The sequence below is a fragment of the Drosophila busckii genome, chromosome 2R, assembly GCF_011750605.1.
Source record: "Drosophila busckii strain San Diego stock center, stock number 13000-0081.31 chromosome 2R, ASM1175060v1, whole genome shotgun sequence".
In the NCBI taxonomy this organism is placed as follows: domain Eukaryota; kingdom Metazoa; phylum Arthropoda; class Insecta; order Diptera; family Drosophilidae; genus Drosophila; species Drosophila busckii.
In genome coordinates this window covers 3,395,486-3,406,098 of record NC_046605.1, presented here as the reverse complement: position 1 = coordinate 3,406,098, position 10,613 = coordinate 3,395,486, and the positions used below count along the sequence as shown (strand labels likewise).

Genomic DNA, 10,613 nt, shown 5'->3' with positions numbered 1-10,613 from the left:
CTTAAAGTTACAATAAATATATAAAAAAACACACGCACTTGTTTCATTTACTTGATCGAGAGCAGAATATATATTTCAGTTTAAATGTAAGCAAAAGTTATAACTCAAGGTGCTTGCAACTATTGATTTGTCAGCAGTCTCTATCTTTGCGTTTACATGTAGTAATCCGGATTCCAGTCCGGTGGGCGCATATGATCTGGATTGGGTCCCATATGTCCGGGTCCATGTGGATTTGGTCCAATGGGATTAAAGGGATCAAAGCGCGCCAAGTTCGGATTTCTAGGAAATGGGAACAGATTGCCCGATCCGCGTCCCAAGGGGTCCAAATCGCCGCGGCCTATGTCAGGAAAGCCAAATGGACGTGGCTCAAAGCCATGCGGCATAAATGAACTACAATAAATATAGAGTTAATAACATATCAATAGTTTAAGCGCTAGGCATACCCAGGACGTCTTGGCTCGCCAATGCGTAAAGGATCTGCAGACTGCGGTTGAGCGACTGGTGACTGGCTGGTCAGCGTCTGTGTTGTGGCCTCGCGTGAATTGCCAGTAAAGACCTAAGAAGCACATGTATTAAGTGCTATGTGACAATGGATTGACTGTACTTACCGGATCGCATAACTCCTTGCGAAAGCGATCAACAATATCTGTTGCTGTCGGCATTGTTTTTGTAATGCCGCCTTGTATCTCGGCTACCAAAGTTTCCGGTGTAATACAAATGTTGGACACATTCTTTGTATTTATATCCAACAGATTGAGAATCAAAGCATCTTCGGTTATGTGTCCCAGCAGCAGATAGAGCTTCTTGTCGTGCACATAACGCAGCGAGTACTTGCTGCAATCGCCATTCCAATTGTCTGGCATCAGTTCGCTGCCCTGCTCATCCTCCGGCAAGGTTTTCTGCTCAAAATACAGCAACAATATAATTCTGCGTATTATAATAGCTAAGCCATACTCACATCATCACCAATGCCCACACAACGGAACTTGTAGTGCTTTGTTAACAGAAAATGAGCCAGCACAATCAGCGCATCGGCCTTTTTGTTTAAGCCAGCCGAGACTGTTTTGTACAATAGATCCCAGCCATAGAAGAAGTCCGACTCCGTTGTTGATTTTGATGAAGCGGGCTCCATTTTATGGCAGACCGATTGGGCTAAGTTGGTTTAAACTGACTTCAAATCTGAATCAATATGTATTACATTTCCACTGGGCAACGTAAATGTGTAATTTGTCAAAGTTATTTATGTAAATAAACCAATGACAATGACAAAATTCGCAGTAGTCGATTTCAATAGAATTGTAATTTCAACTAAAGTTATCAGTACTGCATTTGTTATCGGCAGTGTTTTCACTAGTTGCATCTTCTTGACGATAGAATTCACAATAGACATTTGTTTATATAAGTATTTTTATTTTTTTAATTCAATTGTTATTTTTGTATATATTGAACTAATTGTAATAATAAAAACATAAAAAAGGGCAATAAATTTGTCAGTTTCTTAAATTTGTGGAAAAAATTAAATTCTTCGTAGTGTTGTGAAACGTTGCAATCTCTGACCGCCTTTGCTGGAATTTAAAATTTAAATTCAAATTAAACGACAATAGGTATTGTAACTGTTTGCAAAAGTTAAAAACAATAATTTCAAACTATATTTTCCGAACTTAACCATGTCAACCCGTTTTTCACTTCGTTTATGTTCGTTTCTTTATGGATCTTCTATAAGTCGGAAAGAGATGACCCTTGTGCAATTTAGAGTTGCCAGGCATTGTAAAGCTAACCTCAACATAATTTAAAGCTGTTTATTTTATAAAATATTGAATGTAAGAGTTTTCAAACAATGTTTACATAATTAAAAAATTCTAAGATTCTAAGATTTTATGTAAAAATATGACCAACTATCTAACCACAGATCAAACGATCGTCAATTGAGTAAAGTTTTTGTTTAATGAGTTTTCAGCTAAAAATAATATTAATCAGAGGTTATTTTTAAACTTTTCCATTATAAGTATAAAAGTTCAACTCTATTCATCCGAAAATTGTGTGTATGTATACTAGTATTACGCTAGCCTGGTAGACTTCGTGTCTTCACGAAGGGGCTGCCATTTTGAATATGCCGATAGTCGGCTGTCGCGTGAAAAAAGTCAAATGGTGAATAAAATAACACTGAAAATTTAAATAATAAGCATAAAGTAGTCAAAATAAATATTTTAACGCTTAAGGAAACTGCAATTTGTTTTGTTTACCATTACGTGTGTGTGTGTGCGATTGTGTGTGCCGTGCACGCATTGGTATCTGTGTTTTATTGTTGCGGCAAACAGCAGTAAAATATAGAGACGCGTTTTTGTTGTTGTTACCTTTTCCGACAGTGTACGCGCCCGTTTATTAGCGAGCGTGCGCGCAACAAATAAAGGCATTTTTGTTAACTACAAGAAGTGCACTTGAGGAACGGGGGTAGGTGGATAGACTGCACTTTTGATTGCCGGCGGACACACAAAATGAGCAGCAGCAGCGCAACCGGCAATGAGCCGTCGACGGCCGTGGCGTTGCCAGAGGTGGCTTCTCCTTTGCTAAAGGCTTTTGACTTTGATTTTACAAGTGAGTAGCCGCACACCCTTATAGCATATAGCTTAACCATGGCTATGTTTCCATTCAGGCACCAACTATGAGTTTGACGACAGCATATCGGAGGAGGAGCGCCGCTTTTATCTCAAGATGTATCCCACCGTGGACACTGTTAATCAGCGCAAGGTGCACTGCACTGTTTGTAAAATGCATGTGGGCACATCGCCCAGCGCAGAGCAGAACATTAAGATGCATCCCATACTGCGTGTGACACACTGTTCCAAGTGCCATGATTTCTATAACAGCGGCGAGTTCTCAAAAGGCGAGGATGGCTCCGAGCTTTACTGCCGCTGGTGCGGTCAAGGCGGCGAGGTCTACTGCTGCTCGACTTGTCCATTTGTCTTTTGCAAATCCTGCATTATAAAGAATCTATCGCGAGGCGTTATTATAGATATCGAACAGAACGAGAACTGGAATTGCTTCAAGTGCACCTCGAAAATACTTTGGCCACTGCGCGCGCAGCACTGGGCGCTTACCAACTATATTGAAACACAAAAGAAGTAAGTTATGTCAATGTATATATAACTATTATATTAATCTGTTGCCATTGCTAGTGGGCTACAAACGCTGCAGCTGCCTGAGGCGGAGCTACGCAAGCACATGATAAAGGACAAAAGCAGCTGCTGCCGTTTGGCCAAGGCCAAGATTAGTGGCTTGTCAGACTCTATGGAGAGTCTGGAGTCGAATGCATCGAAGCGCAGTCGTGGCAGCTCTGTTGGCTCTGCCAAGAAGTCTAGCAAGTCTCAACAAGGTCAAGGACCGCCCGTGAAACGTCCCAAGTCTTCAAACGATGAAGTTGTCTGCACTCCCGATTTGCTTAGCATGCTGGAGCCGGACTGTCAAATCTCTGTGACTCCAAAACCAGCATCACGCGCCACAATATCAATCGCCAGCAGCAGCAGCAGCAAAACCAGCACGCCGCGCATTGTTACGGTGCAACAAAACTACACTGGACCAAGTCCTAGCACTAGTGCCAGTACAAGTGCGAGCAGCAGCAGCAATGGCAACGCAGCTGCCATGTCACGGAGCAGTTTGCCGCCACCTTTGGTGTTAAGCAGCTCGGGGATGCGTTATCGCGGCTCCACGCCCAGTCCAGCTTCGTCAACAGCTCGCGCAGCTCGCAATCCAGTGCCCAGTGCCATACGTAGCGCAGCACCTGTGTTCCATACGATCAATGGCTACCGCGTTGACCTGAACAGTGCAGCTCAACAGGACTCCTATCGCTTGCCCAATGGACGCCTCATACAGGTGAAGCGTCAAATGCCAGCCAATGCGCAGCCTTCAACGCCGCTGGCGCCTGCTGTCGTCAATCCTCAACTCATGATGGGTCAACGTGGCGCAGCTGGGCCGCGCATGCTGCACAACAGTCCCGCGTTTGGCAACAACATAGGCATCTACAACCCGCAATCAAATCCACAGCAGCGTACGCCGCAAATGGTGCGCATGAACAACAGTAATCAAGCTCAGTCTATGCTGCAGACGAACAGCAATGGCGGTGGCACCACCATAACAATGACGCCAGCTTCTATGGTTAATAAGCCTACGCTAGTGCGGCAGACTTTTCCCGATACGCCCATTGGCAAAGCACGCAAGCAGCTGCAGGATCGCGTCTTCAATGCTATGGAAATCTGCACGCATCTGACGGGCAAGGTGCAGTCGTTCACCAACTCCAATGCGTACAATACGGCGCGTAGTTCAATGGAACTCAAGGAGCTCTATGTACATATTTCCTATATGATGACCTATGCCATTGGACGCTTCAAGCAGCTGCAGGATAAGTGCCTGGTGGATATGCGTGAGATGGGCTTTAAGAACGACGCCAATAGCTTGGAGAATGGTCAACTAGCTGCTGGTAAGTAAACTTAGAACTAAGCGAAAACAAATCTTAAGTAAAATCGCGTCAAGTGTTGCCAAAGTGTATATATATCTATAGTTATTTATATTGTTTATAACTAGTGTAAAATTTGAGTTGTTTTTGGTGAATTTTTAAACACATGGACAAGTGTCCACTGTAAATGTTTTATCAAGTTGAATTTGACACGCAAGTAAGTATCCTCTAATATTTCTAATGATGCGAAAAATTCTGCAAGTTCCATTTCCTTTGCGCGTTTTTGGCAACTTGAGCTTAGTCCATGTGTTTGCAATGAATCCAAAAAGTAAATTTGAATTAGAAGGGCAATGGAAACGAATTCTGCAGCAGTTTTTCGCTTTAATTTAATATATTGCCTATGCTCATTTGTTTTATGATTGCAGCTGTGGATTATGTGTGCTATGGACAGCTGGATGATGTGGATTTGTACAATACGGGCAGCAATAGTTTTCACAATCAGGTCTATGAATATCGCAAGAGTTTGCATGCGAATTTAAAGGATGGTGAACATCAGGAACCGCTGCCGCCGCTAAGAGCGCTTGGGGAAAGCGTAGAAGTGGAAATCAAAGCGGAAATTGAGGATGATGAGCAGCAGGAGCAGCATAATATTAATTTGGAGCCTGAGGCGCAATTCAATGACGATGAGGACGACGACGATGATTTCGATGATGAGCACGATGCGCTGGACACAGAGGAGAACATGAATCGCAATGAGCAAGCGCATGCCTATGATCGCAAGCTAACTCGACTGCTGCGCGAATATCCTTCCATTTGGTGCACGCAGCATCCGGACTACGGCAACATGGAGGTCACCCACAAGCAGTGGCGCGTCATTGCCAGTCACTTTCCACGCGGCGATGACATCAAGCTGCGCTGGAAGAATGTACGCAAGCGTTATGTGCGCATTGAGCGGCGCCTGAAGCAGGGCAAACGTTTCCGTGGCTACTGTGACAAGGCTACCAACTATTTGGCCAACCGTGATCTACCACTAAGTGAATGGCTGCATGTCGACTGCGGTGAGGATGATGGCGATGGATTTGAGCGCAAGCAGCTGGATGCCATAGAGAATACCATACATCAGGACATGCCAGCCAAGAACTCAGGCCGTCTACTAGTGCGTCCCATTGAAGTGTGCACCATAGACCAGCGCATCATCAATTTTGCCAAGAGCCATCCGGTGCTATGGCGCAAATCAGCCGATCCCGAATTCAACAGCATTGATGAACAAACGCGCAAGTCACTTTGGTATAATTTCTGCAAAACTACACCAAGTAAGTGACTATACTGCTGACTAGACTAGCTTGCTTCTATTAACTTGAACTTTTGCTTTACAGAATATCGCACCGAGTATATTGTGGAGCGTTGGCAGCAAATGTATGAAATGTATAAATCTTTTCGCCTCAAGACCATCAAGGATAAGCGCATTTTTGCCAATCTGGAGCTTAAGTATTCCAAGTACTTGGCTTCGTTGTATTTCCTATACAAAATCGATGAGCAGGATTTGCGCGATGAATTTGAACCACTGCAGGATTATGCAGAGCAGCAAAATAATGCTGGCACAGCCAAGCTAAAGGATATGCCTGATGACAAACAATTTGTGCAGCAGTTAGTGCTGGCCATACGCGTTTATCCCACGCTTTGGAATCCGCGGCATGTAGAATATGAAGATGTGGGCGCTCGTGAACGTTTATGGGCGGAGTTGGCCAGACGCTTGGCACGTTTTCGCCGCGATGCACGCGCCTGCAAGCTGCGCTGGCAAATGGCCAAGTTTGCCTATGAGTGCTACAATCGCGAGCTGGAGCGAGAGCCCAGACCTAATGATAAGACGCTGCAAAAGCTTAGTAGCAATTTTCCATTAGAGGAAATACGTTTTCTCAATGCCTAAGCTTCAGCCAAGTTATTGCCAATTAGACTAAGTTTATAAAACATATTAAAAACGATTCCACGCTTAAATAAATAAAGTATTTCTTAACATTTCGCTTTAATTTACTGACCAACACACTATTTTTAATTAATTGTAAGTTTATTATTATATTATTAAATGTTTTTCTTTATTTTTACAGAGAAACAAGCCAGCGATGATGAGGACAATGAAATTGAAATCGTGGAGCCCAAAACAGACACAATTACTATTGATTCGGACAATGACGATGAACCGCCGCCGCCAGCGCCAATGGTATCAAATGTCACTGGATCATCCGGCTTGAAGATCACTTCTGTTACCTCAGGCGCCGCTGCTGTGCAGCTGAAATCTATGAAAAGATGATCCTGCCGTACCAGAGGTTGATACACCTTTAGAGGATTTAGCGGCATCCCTAGAACTGGATGTAGCCGCATTTAGTTCGTCAATCTTAGCCAGTCTGCTGGAAGTAGACATTCAAGAAGGTGTGGGTGAGGTGGAAGTGCCAGCCAAACAATTCCTCTCACCCAACGACAACACCGTAGTACTAAAGAAACAGCCGCGCAAGAAGACAACGAATAAGCCAAATCCAGCGCTGCTGCAGCTGGAGCGTCTGCGCATGGATGAAATGAAGCGCAATGACCCTAAACTTAAAATGAAATTGGTTGTCAACTTGACTCGTGCAGAGGACGAATATGAAGTGGCACGCAAGTATACAGAACGAATAAATAAACCCTCAACGACAGCAACGCCAGCATCAGAAGAGTTCGAGCAACAAATTAAAGGTAATAGTGTAGAAAAAGAAAGTCTTCCGGAGAAGTCACCAGTGACAGTAGAAATATCAGATGAATCAGAACCAGAGACAACAAAGGATAAAACGCTAAGTGTGGACAATGAAGAGAAAGATGTTCCTGACTCAAATAAAGATGCTGTACAAGAGACGCAGCAGCTCGAAAGCGAAGAAGTGCTACAGACAACTGAAGAAACACCACAGAGCCCGAAAGACAATGAAGCCACAGCAGCCAAGGAAAATGAAGCAGATGCTGAAAAGGTAGAATCGCCACAGGACATAAGCGACACAATTGAAGCTATGGATGTGGCAGAGATCTTGAAATTCACAGAACTAGCAGCAGCGAATGAATTGCCGGATGAAATAATGGAGGTGGATACGCCTGAAGTTGTAATGGAAACAGTTGAGGAAACTAATACGCCTGAAGCTGTAATGGAAACAGTTGAGGAGACTAAAGATGCTGAAGATGAAGCGGACAAGACTGAACTACCCCAGGCTCAAACAGAAACTGCGTCAAGCGAAACAACAGTGACTGTAGAAGTAAACACAGCAACAAATTCAAGCGAGTCAGGCAGTAAACCCAACGAGAGCTCTGAACAAATCGACACAAATGATGATGCTGCAGTTGAATAAAGCATGGCGTCATTGTAGATTTATAAATAGAGATTAATAAACGCTTCAATCTCGAATGTAATTTGTTATTGTAGTCTTTAATTTGACTTGTGTCATCAACTAATTTTGAAGAATTGCTAAACTTCAACCTTTAGCCTTGCTATGCTATCAAAATGTATTCAGAAAATTGATTATTTTTTTTTTAGCAATACAATATCTCATTTCATCTTACTATGTAAAACGCATAATTTGATATTAATTTCATTTTATTTTTGTTGCAAAAGTAAATAATGAATAAACTTATGGCGCAATTAAATTGTTTTAAATGATTAGAATGCTTAGCTTATGCAAAGATTTCATAAATTTGGCATAGGATAGGGTAAACAAATACTTTGGTGGACAGTATACCATAATTTTAGCGTAAGTATATTTAAATATAATCACAATTTGCCGTAAGTAGTTTTTATAAACATAATTTTTTCAATTCGTATGGCAAGCAACAAACACTTGCCAAAACATAAATAATAAGAAATATTCATATTAGTTTTAATAAACATAATTTTGCTCTTTAAGTGGCAAGCAACAAACACTTGCCACAACATAAATAATAATATTCATATACATATGTGTGTGTAAAGTTTTTCGAGAATTAAAGTAATCTCAGGAACTAAATATTTGAAAATAATTGCAAAAACAATTTGTGCGAGAATTTCATTTTTCTCTTGGTTATAACAAATAACTCTAGCGTTATGCGCTTCATACTACAACTAGTTATTAAATAACGTTTATAGCGAAGTTTATAACATTATTGGAGACGATGTCATTCACAGCTCTCTCTCTCTCTCTCTCTCTCTCTCACTATCTACCACTAACATTTACTGCGTAAGCGTAAACGCAATTGAGTTAAGTACGCCGGTGGCGGGCACTGAATACTATAGTTGGATACATAGCGCCACGCATCCAGCATGTTTTCCTCCTTTAGCTGATGTTGTATAATGCTGCCCTTGAAGGCGCACGCCATCTGGGAGTGCACAAAGCTAAAGAGTGGATGACTTGCACGCTTAATCTTTGCATGCTCTGCACAAATGCCTGTTATATAGAGATCCTCCAGATAGACAAGCGTTGTATTCAAAGCAGCTTCATACAAGCGCTGCACTACGTCAATGGACAGTACGTAGCCAGCGCCAGATAGATACTTTGGATAGCTGCTCCCCTGATACATATAAAAGGGCATATACCATTTGCTCTTCGTATCCGTTACGGGCAGCACATTGCAGAACACATGACCCATCAAAACATTTTTAGTGGCATTCATACGATTACGCGGTTGCAGCACTTGAGCGGAAAAGTGATCGTAATAGCCGTATGTGTCATTATATAGAGGCACGGTGCCGCCCAGCAACATATGCAAGAGATTCGGCACATTTACAAATGTATCGTCATCGCATTTAAGAAAATATGCGCTTGATTTCGCGCAGCTGTGACTAATCTGCTTTAGTGCCATGACAGATTTGATTGTGAGGTTGTTGTACGTATCCAGGAAGTTTTCTTGTATAATGTCGTTATATTGTGTAGCTTCGTTGTGTAGACGCGTCAGCGTTTCGTTGTCCTGCGATGATCCAAGGCCTATGATAAATACAATGCGCACACTTACATTCAAAGTGTCGCCTGTATTGTTTAGATAGTCTGCATAAAGCTTGAGGCGTTCTGCCAGCACCGGTAGAAAACGTCCTGCCATATGTCCATGCTGCTTGTCAAAAGCATTGTAGTTGAACTCTGTGGTGTTTCCCCAGGTTTCACGTATTGTCTGCCGTCTGTCGAAGTTGTTCAAACCTGTGCACACTGCTATAATCAGAAATGTTTTGCTGCGACAAAATTCACGCGGCAAAATCAACGCAGTGTCCTGCTGCGGCAAAACATAATCCTTAACGTCACGCGATGTGTTAACCGTCCAGTCCCACAGAGATTCTACAGAGAATATAACAAAGTTAGCACGCATAATGTAAACAATTGCATGCATTACCTTGACGCGGCTGCACGTCAAAAAATATAATTGGCAGGTAAATGAAAAACATCAGACAGACAACGCAGGCGCTCAGCGTGTAGCAGCCCAAACGTCGCAGGGTCCTGGGCAGCTGATTTCGCAGACGCGCACGCTGTCGCAGACGCGGTACAGCGCGTATTTTGTGCTTTTGGTCAACCTCATCTTCCGAGCTAGAGCCAGTTGTGCCTCCATTTGATTCCAGCAGCAGCGACGAGTGCTCTTCAGTCAGCATTTTGTGCGAGCTGTTTCCCAAATAAATGCCATACCCTTCAATGCGTCTCATTGACCGCACATTTCGTTTATGAGTAACTAACTTATATCACAGTTTGCGCAAGATATCTTAAATCGTTTGTCCAATTAACTATTCTATGTCTTTTTGGGTATTAAAGCAAATATTTGATCCGTAAGTTTTAGATAACACGACCGTGTTACTCGCACACGCACTCACACAAACAAAGGAAATGTCAACGCCAGCTGTTTGTGCTATCGATAAATCTGTTTCCACTTGCAATTGTTCAAGCTAAATAAAGATTTTGATAACGTATAATTCAATTTTCAATATTATTGAAGCAAAGAATGCTTTTTAAAAAGAAAATAAATTTAGTTTCTTACAAAAATAATTGCAATCATATTTCATATTTTTGGCCATATTATTGTGTCGTGGATTTTGATACAGCCTCATGCTGTTGAGATTCAGCTAAATTTTCATTTTCTCACTTTTTAAAATAATTACCATTTTAATAAAGATATTTGCTTAAAAATGATTTAGTTATTT

General features: G+C 42.2%; 4 protein-coding genes across 5 annotated transcripts; 2 read left to right on the top strand and 2 right to left on the bottom strand.

Moving 5' to 3' along the window:
* Positions 1–41: 41 nt before the first annotated feature.
* Positions 42–1,268, bottom strand: LOC108595540 (proteasome inhibitor PI31 subunit). The gene is made up of 4 exons (XM_017980795.2): positions 959–1,268; positions 609–899; positions 444–556; positions 42–390 (listed from the first exon to the last, which is right to left on the bottom strand). The coding sequence occupies exons 1-4, from the start codon at positions 1,130–1,132 to the stop codon at positions 153–155; spliced, it is 816 nt and encodes a 271-aa protein (XP_017836284.1). The 5' UTR covers positions 1,133–1,268; the 3' UTR covers positions 42–152.
* Positions 1,269–2,072: 804 nt separating this feature from the next.
* On the top strand, positions 2,073–6,430 carry LOC108596505. Of its 2 annotated transcripts, XM_017982344.1 has the most exons (6): positions 2,073–2,148; positions 2,367–2,595; positions 2,654–3,122; positions 3,177–4,474; positions 4,876–5,763; positions 5,827–6,430. In XM_017982344.1, exons 2-6 carry the CDS (start codon positions 2,496–2,498, stop codon positions 6,375–6,377), a joined length of 3,306 nt encoding a protein of 1,101 aa, XP_017837833.1. In that variant the 5' UTR covers positions 2,073–2,148; positions 2,367–2,495; the 3' UTR covers positions 6,378–6,430. The 2 variants fall into 2 exon arrangements, with proteins under 2 accessions (XP_017837833.1, XP_017837831.1); XM_017982342.1 differs by lacking the exon at positions 2,073–2,148 and having other exon boundaries at positions 2,207–2,595.
* Positions 6,431–6,750: 320 nt separating this feature from the next.
* LOC117134714 (dentin sialophosphoprotein-like) lies at positions 6,751–7,974 on the top strand (the record flags this gene model as incomplete). Its single annotated transcript, XM_033293261.1, has 1 exon — positions 6,751–7,974. A coding segment is annotated over one exon (1,065 nt), but the record flags the coding sequence as incomplete, so codon positions are not given.
* Positions 7,975–8,361: 387 nt separating this feature from the next.
* Positions 8,362–10,301, bottom strand: LOC108596506 (beta-1,3-galactosyltransferase 1). Its single transcript, XM_017982346.1, has 2 exons — positions 9,818–10,301; positions 8,362–9,762 (listed from the first exon to the last, which is right to left on the bottom strand). The coding sequence occupies exons 1-2, from the start codon at positions 10,119–10,121 to the stop codon at positions 8,663–8,665; spliced, it is 1,404 nt and encodes a 467-aa protein (XP_017837835.1). The 5' UTR covers positions 10,122–10,301; the 3' UTR covers positions 8,362–8,662.
* Between the last annotated feature and the right edge of the window lie 312 nt (positions 10,302–10,613).